The 15,824-nt window shown below is 44.1% G+C and overlaps 2 protein-coding genes across 2 annotated transcripts in view; one reads left to right on the forward strand and one right to left on the reverse strand.

Annotated features, from left to right (window-relative positions):
* The window catches only part of LOC119176739 (cytoplasmic dynein 2 intermediate chain 2), a 176,305-nt gene extending 172,658 nt beyond the window's left edge, over positions 1-3,647 (reverse strand). The window contains exon 1 of the mRNA XM_075877260.1: positions 3,507-3,647. Coding sequence (XP_075733375.1) covers positions 3,507-3,627 — 121 coding nt within the window. The 5' untranslated portion in view covers positions 3,628-3,647. The remainder of the gene's footprint in view (positions 1-3,506) is intronic.
* Positions 3,648-3,747: 100 nt separating this feature from the next.
* The window catches only part of LOC119176206 (E3 ubiquitin-protein ligase AMFR), a 155,955-nt gene continuing 143,878 nt past the window's right edge, over positions 3,748-15,824 (forward strand). Inside the window, exon 1 of the mRNA XM_037427379.2 lies at positions 3,748-4,413. Within this exon, the coding sequence (XP_037283276.1) occupies positions 4,108-4,413 (306 nt within the window). The 5' untranslated portion in view covers positions 3,748-4,107. The remainder of the gene's footprint in view (positions 4,414-15,824) is intronic.

Below are 15,824 nucleotides of genomic sequence, written 5' to 3' on the forward strand. Positions count from 1 at the left end.
GAACTTTGTTGGCACTGCTGCCATACCAAAACGAGGATAACCCTAACTCTGGCAGTTGATTTCTTACAGAATGGGTGTCGAACGGAAGCGCACTTATACCTGTTTTGCCACCAAGTACCCGGAAATGGAGGAGATAACGGTAGAAAACTGTGCCTCATACAGGATGTTCAAAAAACACAAGGACAAATGACTCAAGCCACAATGGTTTTCGTGCATCCAGTATGAATCATGACCAACTTGCCCAGCTGTCAATTCTTCTAGAATCTATGCCATTCAAGAATAATTCAGCTCCTCCCACCATTTGCAACCAACTTTGCTTATGATCCACCACAATTTGCAACCACCATTTGCAACCAATACTGCTTATGATCCCGACAGCCAGCATAAACGATTCGCAGGCAGTGAAGAAAACAATTACACAAATACTGGCCGTCCTGACCATTTTCCAACTCGCTACCCTCTTACTGCTTATAAGACACAAAGCTTCTCTACGTACAGTTTTCCACGTGCTAAGTCTCGGCATGAATACTGCTTATTCTAAATGAAAAGCCCTATCACCCACCATTTTAGCACAACAAAGGGGTCGTGGCTAACCACCCATGAAAAGTCACCAAAATAAGGGTGTAACGCCAACAAGTCCCTATATTGAAATGCTGGCTCCAAGCTGGGGCTACCATTGTTCAACCATTACGATCAGTGATGCCTTGTGAATGTCAAACACATACACACACACACAAAAAAAAAACTCTGCTCCATATGCAGCCCGACAGCAAGGTATCAACAAGGTATGAGCCTGCACATCAATATATGCTAATAATATGAGCTTCTTCACAAGTGCCTTTCCTCTCAATATACATTTGCTCATTTGCTTTTTAAAACAAGCATGTTTACTATAACAACCGAGAATAAAAAATACATGATTTAGGCATGTAATTTGACCAACTGAAGTACAAGAATGAACATTTACAGTAAATATAATGCCCAAAGTTAAATAATGGCAACACTTAACAGTACTGGTCAGGAAAAAAAATTACAGGAATGGAAAAGCAAGAAAGTTTAATTGTGGTCATTGTGAGCTACTCGCAGTGTTTAAACAAAGTAGAATGGAGAAAAAAAATTACCAGCTCCTGCCAATTGTACTCTTCACAAGGACCTGTTTACTTTTCAGGACAATACGATCAAGCTGTTTCACAAAGATGGCACCATATTGTTCTTGGTAGTATAAGTAGATATATTAGACACTAAAGACAAAAATGATTGATTTATCCATCATATTAGCAAATTACACTCCCTAGTGACAAAGATACCAGTCATGTGTGCTAGAAAGCACACTTTGGAAGCCAGAAAATGTGCAAAAACAAAAGACGGTTGACGATTTTACATTGATTCTTTCATATTAGCTTGTGATGATATCACTGATTTTGGCAACATCTTTTAGGACATACATTTAATTATTTGTAAGTACAAATGAATTACATTGTAATCTAAGAAAGCCAGTGAAGTTTTGAAAAGTTTCATTAAGCTAAAGCCACAATGCAAAAGAATACAATGAAGCCTGTGACATCAGTCCCCTGCTGTTGAGGTTCCAAAATAAATTTTAAAAAAGAAACCTTCTGTTTTTCTTGCAATAATGAGTCCACAGTCTCAAAATTAATGACAATCGAATTGTGATAGAATAGAGTATCAGTTTAAATTGACATAGTCTCTCACTTTAGTGTACTTTTCAAGGGACAATATACCAAGACAATAATGTAAGTTGTAGAGACTGAAAGATGCATGGGGTCTGGACCCATAATTTTTTTTTTATGTGCACATTAGACTATCTGAGTGATAAATGCAGCCAAAACACATTCTTACTGAATGTGCACATTTTTAGCACAAAGCAGCTGAATGAAAAACTGCCACAAAGGTTCTGAAATTGTGGTGATCCAAGCCTAGCTTTGTTAAATGCAGGTGCTCAAGCAAGGACCATGCACCAAGAATTCAAATAGTGGTTTTTGAAGAAATTGCACAGTAGGAGTGGTATTCTGTATAAGTCTACTCAGAGGGCTGCCCATTCATGTATATATGGGGTTTCACATCACAAAACCAGAATATGATTATGAGGGGCACCACAGTAGAGGGCTTCGGAACTTTTGACCTTTTGGTGCTCTGTAACGTGTTCTGACATAACAAGACACATGGGGCTCTAGAATTTCGCCTCCATCAAAATACGACCACCATGTCGGGATCAAACCCGCGACCTTTGAGTCAGCAGCTGAGCACCATAATCGCTATACCACCGCAGGGGACGATTGTCTATTGCAGCATATGCTCATTTAACAGGGGTCGATTACAACTCCAACACTATCCAACTGGACGTTATCATTGGTACCAACTTTCGATCTCTTATCAAATCAGTGCATGCTGACATGACGAGTCCACTTTATTGCTGCTATTATGTGACAACGCAAGCGTATTACACATAAATTTGAATTTAACAATACTTAGGTTTTTGATGCAATCTTGAAATTATGTAACACTTGCGAACTTACAGAGTGCGGTGTTCTGCTAAAAACAACACCCAGTTTTGTCAGCCTACCTCAGTTGTTGCATTTTTGTAGTGATGATGATGATCCTTGATACTCTGGCGCACACCCACAAAGGGGGATCGGCCACGAACCGGGCGGCAGGATCTTAACTAAAAGGCCAATGGTTTTTCAAACAAAACGTAATTTTGGGCTGAAAAAAATATATAAAGAAAAGCCGAAAATCGAAAAAGGAGTATATCTGAGCAGAGAGCGATGCGGGCTATCAGATGCGATTTGAGACAGAGGTAATGGCGGGTCTAAAGTTATATATATATATATATAATTTCCTATCGCTTTCTTTTTCCTCGCTGTGTGCGCGGTGATTCGTGTATTTACATACTAACAACAACAAAAAAAAACGATCTGTTTTTTTATTTATATCAACATTAACGTAAATTTTTATTTTAGCTTGTGATCCTGCATTGATGAAGTTTCAATTTCTAAAAACTGCCTTTTCGGTCCACATCCCTTAAACACATGCTTGGCATGTGTCAGCTGCCGGCGAAGTCAGCAGCACTCCAGGCAGCTGACTTCGCCGATGGCGTGATGTGCATCGCCGATAGCACTTTTGTTGCCGAACTGATCCGACAGGCAGAGGGGCCACGAATATTCGTCAAAAATACCGACCTAAAACAGCGATTTTGCTGCGGAATTCCGGCAAAAACATGACAGCGGAAAACGCAAAACATCAGGACATTTTTCCGGCTACAATATTCAAAAGGCGCCCGTTCACACACACACGTATACACAAACTTGCGAAGCTGTTATCCCCACACTAAGGGCACTTACCCCCTCGACGGCTTCGCTCCAACTAGTACAGCCAGCGCAAGTGTGAATCACCCACAAGTAACAAGATTATCGGGCAGTCTTCTCGCAAGCATGCGCGTGAAGTACTACGAGTGCAATCGGCACCGTATATGCCCTTCCACTACGTACCAAGTTTCGGTATGGGAAGTTCTATCTTGCAGGGGACCCGCTCATTAGTAGTCAATATGTCATCGAGCGAGAAATAGTCTCCGAAGCTGGGCGTGATCCATGTCCCAGAGGCGGACGACATTTTCAGCTTGGCGCCAGCAGCTGGGTGGAGAGTACGCAGGCGCGGCGAACAGCTGAGAACGAGGGTGTGCACGCTCTTTCAGCGCTTGTTTAGCGAGCCCTCAGCTTAAGGAAGTAGTGCGGAGGTGAATCCCTGCGGCGCAACGTGATGCGTTTGTGACTCGCAGTACGGCCCACGAAAAAGCCCTTGTAAGTCGTCTTCAGTACCCTGTTTTCTGCCGCGAGATAAAAAACGTACTTTTTGTTTGGCACTGACCGAACGCCTAAAATTTACCAGTCGCGGGCAGCCAATCAAACGTGCTCTATTTTCATCGGCGTAGTAGTACCCAGCTCGCCTCTCGCGCAGTGTTCGACATCTGATGAAGAAAAAAATGATGTCAGGTTAGAAAGTGGCTGTCGTTCCTTTCTTCGAGACTGAGAAATGCCGACGTTTCTAGACATTTGGTGATCTTCGAGGTACGAACCCAGCCTGGAGCCAAGCATGCCGGCGATTCTGTTGGATCGGTTGCCCCTGCCGAGCTTGCAGGCGTACACGGTCATCAGCGTCTTGCTGCTATCGGGATCGGTTTATTATGCCTTTCAAGTCACCTCGCAGCTGGAATGGAAGATCAACGCGACGTTCAACTTTGACTTCACCACGGATATTGATACCTCGATGACTGTGGGCAACCTTACTTTCGTGAGCAACCATCAGCTTACGCTTGAACAGTTTCTGTTGGAGCATCACTGCATACGGCGGCTGTTGGAGATCGTTTACTTCATGTTTCAAGAACCACTCTGCGTATGGGTGAGTATTTCTGTCTGTTCCTGTTTCTTGAAAGGCTCTTTAAAAACTGATAGTGTCGCGGTTGCCACCTTTAGCACCAAGGGGGATGCTTTGCCGTGGAAGGTGAAGTATCCCTTTCCTTCGCATCTCTGTCATGAGGTGTCGGCAACGTCTGCGCGATAAGAGCGTTGACTAAGTAGCACTTCAGATAGTAAATCCCGTAATCAGGTACTTCGCCAAATTTTTATTCTGCCCGCGTGAACCCGTTTTGCGTGTACTACACTAAATTTCGATATGCCACGCTAGAGCGGCTGTATATTGTTAGCTAAATACCATTGCAAGACAGCTTTACTATAAGCTGTTAGTTGCAGATTGCATTAGTAGTTTTCAATAATTGCGCTTTATCTTTTCGCTTTAACTGTACTCCCTCTTCCTTTCCGAAATCAAAATTCTGGGTAATCTTCTATCTGACATGCTTCTGCGAACGAAAACCGAAACCGCAGGACCACCGAGTGCGTATTGCATGAAACTGTGCCGCTTAAGTGTGTGCACAGATTACTGCCGACGAACTATGGTTAGTGTTAATTAAAAGGCTATTCAAAATCTACGACTCAACGCAGGGTGCTGTGTGTGTGCGCGCACGGAAACCGAGTGACGTGCAGTGTTCTCTTTATTATTACTATTTTTTAATATGTGTGAGGGCTGTTTTTTTTTTTGTTTATTTTTCGGGCAAGCAGACAAGCACCAGCCCAAGTGTGCAATCCTCGTCTGTTTCATTTGTAGCTCCGTTGAAAATTTCCCCCGTGTGGCAGCAGCGTAAGCACTGAAACATCTAGCTCTTGTTCGATGCCTTGCTGTATGTGGAATGCGTTCGGACAAGACGTGCGCAGATTTCATTCGAATGCGCGTCATAGTGGTCTGTCAAAACATAAATACCACCTTTGAATTAGATTTTATAAGAATATCGGAAGTGTTCGTTTAAGTAAATGAGCCATTCATGTGTATCGCACCCAATTTGTGAATATTGGCAGCCTTCTTGTATTGGACCTCGAGCAATCTAGTGGCTAAGGTACTCGGCTGCTGACCCGCAGGGCGCGGGTTCGAATCCCGGCTGCGGCGGCTGCATTTCCGATGGAGGCGGAAATGTTGTAGGCCCGTGTGCTCAGATTTGGGTGCACGTTAAAGAACCCCAGGTGGTCTCAGATTTCCGGAGCCCTCCACTACGGCGTCTCCCATAATCATATAGTGGTTTTGGGACGTTAAACCCCATATATCAATCAATGGACCTCGAGCAATGTATGCATGGTCCGAACGGCTGCTATTCTTTGAACCTATGCTTTATGCAGTTTAATTCTCAAAAGCTCTCGAGTGTTACAAAGTTCACTTGTAATATTGCATCATTAGCACAGGGTAGGCTTAGAGTTTAGTCGAATGTACAGAAAAAAACACTGCTGTCCTTTTTCTGCCACAGCTGCAGTTTCTGTGTTTTGGTCATTGAAGGGTACTTGACATGAGAAGGTTGTGACTTTTGTCATAGCTGTAGTTTTTTTTAGGCTGTTTAGTGCAGCAGCTGAAAAGTATGTATGGGTTTTCTGTATTAATATTTTGAGCATCCTCTTGGTGCAATGTCACTGAAAAATTGAGCTTAAGCTTGCACATATTGCATTAAAGCAGTCCAAATACTCAAATTATTAAATTGGCATCTTCAAGATGCCTCCAGAAATTTTTCATTGTATTTACATTCTGAATGCTGTATACTGGAACTTTTTAGCTGGGAATTGTTCTTTTTTCATTAAATACATTATTCAACATAGCATATAATACAATGAAACTTGGTAAGTGTTAGGAAAAAGAAAGGGCTTCATCTGAGGCAATTAAATATTTGTGGCTTGATGTATATACATGTGTGACCAACTAGCAGTTCATAGCCTTTGGAAATTGAAAGTGTCTGACTTGATTTTCTATTCTCAATCATGAAATTCGATGCATATACAGCTGCACTCAACCCTAAGCAACTCTGATGAGGATGCCATCTTTCATTATTGCAGGAATCAATTTGTCTGTCAGAATATACTATGTCACTGTGCTGTGTGTACTTATGGGGCACTTTGTTTAATGATTCCATGTACTTCATGTCATTACTATATGAGCAGTGTCACTGGTGTGAACTGTTCTGGTAATTTCTGTAGCAGTAGCCTTCATTTCCAGCTTTGTGGTTGGCATCACTTACTGCTCATTTTTAGAGCAGTGAAGCAATGTCATTTCACTAGGATTTTGAGCAAAGGTCCAAATGAATTTTTAGTGTTTCTGATACATTTGGGTTCCATTCTCATCATATGATTTCTTTTTAAATTTCTTATGCAGTGTATCATATGAACTTGTTTTTAGTCAACATTTGCACGGTTCTCAATCAACAAAGCTGTGTTAATATTCGGCACTGCGAAGGTGTCAGGGGAACAAGATGAACCTTTTTTTTTTTTTTTCAATAAAAAATGTGACATATTTAAACAAATTATATGCTAGTGTGGGTTTCTCCTATGCAGTGATTGTGTTCTTTGTCGTATATGGCAAAGCTTTCACATGGTCAAGTTTAACTATGAATTCTGCAATTGATAATTAATTGTTTTGTTGGCATCATGACAGTCAGGTTGTACTGGCCATATAAGTGAGAACATTGATACAAAAATCATCCTAAAATGAAGCGTGATCACCCTTTAGTTTCATTTGCCAAATTCATTTTTGTAGTTTTACCGCTACACATGCATAGACAATCGCATTCCTGAAACCTGTGTTATTATTATTTTTTTTTGCACTTATCTACATTAGCATGCCTAATATGTCGAACACCAACTGTGGGAGGTAAATGGCATCGCTAAAAAGGCTTCTTTCATGTAGTACACAAAATATATTGGGTTCAAAGCACTTGCTGTGGTCAACCTATTTGTGGGATACAATTTTGTACATTATAGTAGTTTGTACTTAGCTTGTCCTGAAGGCATTTCCATGAATGCAGGCTTATTTGTGATGGCTTGTAGCATTTCGCTTTATATTTGAATCATGGGAACAGAATTTATGATGCAATTGTCATCGGTTTCAGTCGGCTCGCACTTCTGCTGCACGAAAACTCTTCATGTAGGCAGTGCACTAGATGTGGTGCATGAGATGCTGTAGCAATTTGGCGGCAGCACCATACGTCCCACACAAGTCTGACCCTTTTTGTGCTGTATGCTGTTGCGCCTCTGCTACAGTTAGGTTTTTAGACAATCTTTTTTAAGACAATATTTTTAATTAGTTAAAATGGCTTCCATACACCCTGTAAATGTGTGAAACAGGGTCTTTATTTTTGTCACACAAAATTCTTTGCAGTTAGAGCTAATCGTAAAATGATTTGTTTGACATGCAGCGGTCGAGATCGGTATACTTTCAGTGAGCAGTAAATTGTACTCTTGTGTTTACTAATTACGAATTACGGGTAACTAATGGAAGTTGAGTAGTGTGAAGGCTGTGCTTATTCTTACATGGCTGAACAACAAATTTTACAATGAAGGGACTTTTCTCTGAGCTACATAGAACAAATACTTCACCTTTGCAGGCTTCAATCATCAAAATTCTTGTAAAAAGAGTGCGTGTGACAGCGATCTCACCGCACCCACATGTCATTTCACTAGCGCTATTACAACTGGTGCATTTCAGTGAATAGCAGAAGTGCTGTTCTTTGAGCTAATTGGCTACACATTTGTGAAATGTAAAAACACGAAGCAGAGGTAATCACTGTGAAGGAACACACGGGACGAGCACTGCCATTAAAAGCAAGTCACCAGTGAGCGGGTGTCTTCATTTCGATGGCAGCCAGAGTCGTCACACCAGTAATGCTTTAATCAGTCTACTGCGATGTGGGTCACTAGTGGGCCATTCATTGCTTGTGCTCCTATGCGGCTGTGATGTTACGAGCGTGCACTTGCTTGCTCATGCGATAGCTTCATAAAACATGAATGCAGAGGTACAAATCTTGTAGCGAAAGGTTATAAATAATCACTAGCAATTTTTTTGTGTGTGTTAGATGTCGTGGCGCACCGGTGGGTCACTCCGCACATGAAACGAAACCTCAAAAAAGCTTGCCACAGCGAACATGTCAACTCTACATCACAATTCTATTAGGCATATATTCAGTGAAAAGTTATAGACATATAAACAGGGAAAAATAAAATGAAGAAAAAAAAGACTGACTCTAAGGTTTCATCTATTGGGGCTTAGTCATTTCTAAAAAGCATTTAAGGGGGAGTGAGATTAGCACTAATGGTGTCTACCTTCCCAGATAGTTTAACCTGAAGCAAGCCTGAGTGATTGCTGCCGTAGCTCTCATGAGAGTTGTTCACCTAGATCAAGTAGTGAACAGATTAGAACTTGCTCGAGTGCATTAGATGTCTAACATCAATTATTAGCATACTAACTAGGGTAATGCGAATATTTGAAACTGAATGGCTCGGTGTATTGTATGCAAGGCACTTCTACTATGCACGGTATTAAAACACCATAAAACTTCATACCTGCTTTACGATTTATGAAATTTGATGCTCAAATAGACAAGATTCTTTGACGCGGCTCGTGTCCCCCCTCCCATCTAGGGCAATATTGCAAATGTGCCAGTATTCAAGTGTAGTAGCCAGACGTGGCATTCTGTATGAGGCCAAGCATGCTTTTGCAGTAGAGTGTTGAGGTTATGCTGATCCAAATAACTGAAACAAATGGGGAGTCATTGCAAAATTAATAAGAAATTTGTAAAAAATAAGGAAACCCAGCGTTATTCTGTGTTATCCTTTGATGAAGCATCCCCACTCAACAGCGTGCTGACCAGTTGTAATGGCTCCTCCTATTTGATATATTATGCTTAGAGGGTTATATTGTGACGACTATATTAATGTATTGGCACGAGTGTGTCTAGGTAGCGGTTGTGTTGTCTGGAGGAATATTCATGCATAATGGTGTTGTCACTGCTGCTTGGTCATATCGAGTGGCATTATGAGTTCATGACAATAAATAACTGTGCTTGCACATAATTGTGTTATACAGGAGCTTGGAAAATGTATTTTGATGTGGCTGGCTCTTTCATGACATATATTGTATTTACATAACTGACAGCTGAGCAGTATAAGGCCAGACAGCATGTTCCTGCAGGTTTGCTATATGTGCGCGTCATACCTATAATTTGCCAATTATCTGTGTTCATGCTCTGTGAAAGCCTTTTTGCTTATTGGAGTAAATTCTTTGTTACCTCTAATACAGTGCATTTGGCGTGTTCAAAAGTGGCTCGCTGAGATTTTCATTTTCAATGCAACTGTAGTGGAAGTGCTAACTAGGCTCGTAAACTTTTAATGGACCTTTCAAGAGTATGAGAGAGATGGCAAACTACATGAAACTCATTCTTGTTGTGAACAAAGCAGTATATCTTTTGTTGTTGTCAAGAATCTGTCTTACTAAGCCTTGCAGGCAGGAGAGCAGTCGGGAAGTACCTCATGTGCCTTTTCAGGATATTGCATCCTTGCATATTTATTTTTTTATTCATTCATTTATTTATGTGTGGTTAGAAAGTTAATTCAAAGCGGGCCATTTGGTAGGGTGACATACATGTTTTTATTGTCTAGCATGTACTAATCAAGCAAATTGAAAAAATTAAGCAAGGGAAAACAGATTGCTTAAGCTTGCTACATTTGTGGTAAGCTACCTTTACGTTTACTTTCCAGGTAAGCAAAATGTACAAATATAGTGGCCCCTTGCAGCTCTTAACTGTGAAGGATGCTTAATAGAGATCAGATACGCACATAAGCGTGCGCAGGGTTCTCCTTCAGGGGGGGGGGGGGGCGCAGGTTTTTCATAGCACCTCCCCTCCTTATCATATCAATGCATAAGGTTCACTTTGCGCCTCCCCCCTCCATATAATGCCAATGTATGCTTTGCGCCCACTGTGTGCACGGCCATGGATACGCATTACTTTATGCTTTGCGTCATAACTTCTTATGCGTGTGCACTGATTTATTTCTCATTGTATTCATCTTGCTGTGCAAGCTCTCGGACATTTAATTTCGTTTCATTCAATGCCATTTGTAACACTGATAGACTTTAAGCAAAAAAGTTGCGTGAAAATTACAAGGTGCGCTTCTGTTTGCAGTATGCATGCATGTAGGTATACATAAAAACCGCCTTTCTACGCATGCAATTTATCTAGAAATTTCGCGCAGCACACCAGACAGCTCGAGGACTTACAGACCGAGCCTCTGGATTGCCCTGGTCGAACGGGGAGGACGATGAGAAATTTGAGCGAATGACCACTTACACGAGATATTACACAGTATTACAGGCTAAGCAGGAAAATTTATCCTCCCGCACACTCGTCATTGAACAAAGGACAGGTGGTGGCGTGGCGCCTACTCCAGACCCACACGTTTCCTAGTCCGGTAACAATGAACCGCTGCGTGCCGGAACTTCATTCGGACAAGTGCAAATTTTGCCACAACAGGGCGGACTTGAGCCACATTTTATGGGCATGCCCGCAGGCCCCCGTGAGAGGCGAATTTACAGACGGGAGTGGATGGGATGTCGCACTCCTCAGCTCTGACTCTCAATTACAAGCCCGCTTAATACGGCAGGCCGAAGACGCCGCCAGGGCCCATGGGATCATGGCCGTCGTCTAGGTTTGGTCCTCCCTTCTCCTCTCACACCTGAAAGGGGAAGAGGACCTTTCTGCTAATTAAATAAAGTTTGTTCATCATCATCGTTGTCGTGGCTTGGAAGGCGATTCGTCCCGTTCATTAGGGAGCTTTAGAATAACGTTTGCCTCTCCTAGGGAACAATCTAGGGACTTTAGCGGCCCCGCAAACTCAAATGCACGGAAACTACACATAGCCTCGACACCAGCGTTTGCGGGCCGCACACGTCGCTCTCTATTTCGGATTTTCTGCGGGCGGGCCGTGAACGGCAGCTCGCGTACGACGCATTCGCAGTGGCAGTGACCACACCGCAAGGGCTCGCGATGCGCTATTCTAAAACTCCCTATTAGGTAGTTTGAGGTACGCAAGGATAGTGCCCGTTGCGTGTGCCCGCTATTTCCACCAGAGGACATACCGTGGCAACAAACGCTACCGCAAAGCTTTGCCTACCGTATTCGATAACTGCCTAACGTTGCGATTCAGCCTGACACGAACGCCCCTGCGCTTGCGGGTCTCAGCTATACGGCGCGTGCAAATCTGCATAGCCGCGGTAGCCGTTGAGTGGTGCTCTATCGGGCGAGCGCCACCGACGTGAGCGAAAACAAAGCGCTGATGGTGGCCCAAGGTCGCCGACATGATGGCAGTGGTTCCATCTTAAGACCTGAGTACACAATACAAATGAGGCGGCGCTGGCTGAGAGAGGGGGCACCGCCGAGGCAACTCATTGTTCTGTTTTGTCCGGAGCGTCTGCCTTCGCCGGTTGCCCCGGTCGGCCGAGGACTTTTCTGTATAAATGTGTGTCGCGGCTCCAAGGTGTCCCCTTTCTTCTTCACGTAATTGCGCCAAAGCCAGCAGGCTGGAACCTTCCGGTTACGCGTGGCACGCGTCATAGAAAGCTGTCAGCCGCCCTGCCGCACCGGCATGACGCATTGGCGAGATCTTAGCAAGATGCTCGCATTCGGTCGTTCATCAACCGGGTGCCTAGGTCTGAGTGCTTCTAGTGATTGCAGTACTTCGGGATGAATCGGCCGCGCAGCTGCGTCTTGTACTACACCACGGGCGCTCATGGCTTTTTACGGTCACTGCTTAGCCTGCCCGCTTCGCGTGTACGTTTCATTTCCGTGTGGTCGTTCTTGTACCGGGAAAGTCAAGGCTCTGTACCTACCCTTGCACGTAATGATAGGCAGGAGGCCGTGACTAATCTTTGCTCAAAGTTTCTGTCGCTCGCAAAACAGAGAAGGTGGAATGCCGTTGTTAGAGTAATGCGTGTTGTTATGCAAGGATAGTTGTGCCTCGAGCGAACGGCCATTTAAATGTGGCAAAGGGGTTGAAAGATTCGAAGCGTACGTCCTATTGTGTTCCGGCAAACAAGTGTTTCGGTGGTAGACGTCAGACTCTGCTCAGGCGGCGCTGCGAAAAACGCCGCCACCAGCGCCCCCATCGACGCGCCGGCCATAAATGGGTAGTGCAAAGCGAGCCGTCCGCAGGCGAACGTGCGTAGGCCCTCCTCTTTCGTTAGTCTTGAGGTGTGATTTCCCGAATTTTGCACAATGTACAAGGCGATTAAGGTTGTTCCTTAGGTTCAATCTCGTTTTGGCTTGCGTTGTACCAGGCTGTAAGCGTCCTGTCGGGGAAGTATTATGCGGGTGAAAGCTCCGTATTACAAAGCTTACGCATTATTGACTTGTTACGAAAGGTCCAAGGTAGATCCACCTTATCCACCTTCCAGTATCCACCTTCACAGTAGTATAGCTATTTTTGAAGTATGCTTTCAGTGCTTGCTATTCCTGTCACAACTGTTCCATTTATGTTTTCCCTCACGATACCAATGCTAACATAAGTTCCTTTCTTCAATCACGTATTGTATTTCTATCGCCTTTCGGCATGGTTTTAGCTCTGTATAATGGCTATAACTTGCTTTGTATCTTGTGATTATTGCATACATTGTGTATTAATAACATAATTAACGTTTAACTTCTGTACTGCTCAATGGTTATATGATCCTCATGTCCTGTTATTATGCTTGCATGTTTTTACGTCTACATCCTTTTTTTGTGTGTGTGAAAAATTACTGTATTGCCCAACTGCCACGCTCTCGAAGGAGAGTAGCAGTATTGTAAATAAATAAAAAAATAAATAAGGGACTCGGAATGCGTAATAGAACGTTACCTGTGGCCAACGCAAGTGTGTTCACAATTGGCGCTTAGATGTTTCAGGGTTACATCCAGTTGGCCGTATACGAGCACTGTTGGTTTTGTACGCTCGCCGTCCGATCAGTTCAGTTCTTTCAATATACACAAAGGCATACGCACACGCAAGTTGATGCTCGTCGTCGAGTGTGAACCGACGCGACCAGAATAATTCAGAGCCAGATGCGCACAACTCGTGTTCAAGAAGCCCGATGTTTTAGGGGCGAAGCTTTCAGGTCGAGGCTTGTCCGCCGACGTATAGGCGTTGTTGTGCGTCGTCTATCAGCTTGCCCCGTGGTTGTTTTTTTTTTTTTTTGTCATGCTGTCTCAGTGTTGGCCTTGAAGTTCTCGCAATGCTTTCGAATGGTGGTTGAAACTGATTCAGTAAGAGATGATTCCTGATAACGAATATACGAACCCAGCTGTGACTCGACGACAGATTATTTATACAACCCGTTATTCGCGGGTGACTGGAATTTCATATATAGGCTCCTGTCGTCGCAATGTTCATACTTTAATTTAGCCTCCCTCGTGATGTGTCTTCAGACTGTTTGCTTGGCGCTGTGAGCAGTCACATAGTGCAGCAATGAAATTGCAACTGTGGTGTCAGGACTTCAAGGTCTGGTTGGTTAATTGAAAGCGGGTGGATGCCACACGGCGCACCCTCAAGTCTTCGACGTGCGTTCGTCGCCTCGCCTCAGCACTGTCCCGCAATCGGCGTGATAAGCGAACGCGCCCGTCCCCGATCGTTCCGCAGCGTGCGATGGCACCCTTGTGCAGTGCGCCGATTAAGCTGCTGCTCGGAAAACATGACAGTTATTTTTAGCTGCAAGTGCCCGCAGCGGGGTTCGACTGGGGCAATGCGCCTCTTGGCTTGGAGCCATCTAGGGCATGGCCAACCGAACGCGCCTTGTCGTTGCACTGTGGGTTTTGATGGGGCGCTGTGCAATGGTCACGCTATCGCGAATGGGCGCAGTGCTGAGTTCGGCAAATACGAATCGCGTCGAGTGGTGGCATCTCGCCGGCACTGCGTGAGGAACTGCACGACAGACAGCCGCTTCAAAATGGTTTCACACGGAGCAGTGAAAACGTCGCGCGTCTTTTTATTGACGCTAAGGGAGACTACGTGCATTTGGTCTCATATGCTTGCCGGCTGAAAAACGCACGTGGTGAAGCACTGCTCCGGGTATATGACGCCGTGTTATCGTTTCGGGGTATGGTGAGTTCAGGGTATACGGAGGTCTTTTGCTGCGTGAGTACGCGCCAACTGCTGTGCCGCACAGCAGTTGGCGTAGCTGACGTCATTTCTGATCGTGGTTTCACCGTATCTGGCCCTTTTCCGCTGGGTGATCGCCACGAGTGGGTTTGAATGGACGTGTTTTCAAACTTTTGTTCGTATCAAAGTTCGTTCTCTCTTCGCGCTTATCAAACCGGCAGACGGGGCATCGTTTTCTTTGCTGGATCAATTTGGTCTTCCAAACCAGCCTCGATCGCGAGTCGGGATGTCAACTTGGTTTCAGCAGCGTAATTTTTTCAATGTGAAGCGTCGTGCGTCTGGCAATGTGAAAGTGAAGGTAGTGCATTGAGTTTACTCTAAAGTGTGTTCAAGGTACCCACATAGGGACCTGATGTGGTAGTACAGTCGGCCAAAACTTTAGCTATTCTGCGAAGCGGCCACTTTTCTGTGTGTCAGCGCCATATTGTGGAACGAAGTTAGAAAACAAAAATGCTTCGTGGACATGTGCTTTGTGGGCATACAGTTGTCCTCACGTTTTTTTTTTTTTAAACTTTATTCAGTCGTACATAGAAAAAGACTGCCACTTATGCGTGATAGCTAATTATGTGGCCGACTGTACATGATGTTGCGCTGTTAAGCTGTAGATTAAGCCCCAGCCTCATTTCAGTTTGGTGAATCGCAAGGACACCCGTGTACCCAGCGTCAGGTACATGCCAAAAAATGCCGGGGGGGGGGGGGGGTCAAAACTAATTCATGGTATTTCTAATCAAGTCATGAGTTAAGCATCGAAACCCTTATTATTGAAACAGAGTTCGGGCAATGGATATTGTTTTCAAACGCACTGCGCGAACTTTTCGTGCTTGTATGCGTAGGATTCTCTCTCTCTCTCCCTTAAATGGATGTTCTCAAGTAATAGATCGAAGGTACTGTGAAGGAATTTCTCCCTGGGCTAGTTGGTGTCTGAAACCTGAAGAAAAAAAAAATGACAGGGACGATTCGGAAGAGCGCCCAACTACGTAGTCGTTATTAACGCTCAAAGGTAGAAAGTGATGTAAACTCTGGGAGGAGCACCATTGTGTTAGCGTCAAGTCGAACATCTCATCACGAGAGTTGGCCATCTGACAAAAAAAAAAAAAAAGCTCGCCATCTTGAATTCGACAGATCTATATGCCACAGAAGTGTGCTTTCACAGCGAAGCTGCATAGGATTTGTTGGTGGGATTTCTTGGTGTACGCTGAAGGGAAACTCCTAGAAATAAATACCGCATACCGTAGAAATAAATACCGCAGCGCACAACAAATG

This window comes from Rhipicephalus microplus, chromosome X (assembly GCF_043290135.1).
Source record: "Rhipicephalus microplus isolate Deutch F79 chromosome X, USDA_Rmic, whole genome shotgun sequence".
NCBI classification, from domain to species: domain Eukaryota; kingdom Metazoa; phylum Arthropoda; class Arachnida; order Ixodida; family Ixodidae; genus Rhipicephalus; species Rhipicephalus microplus.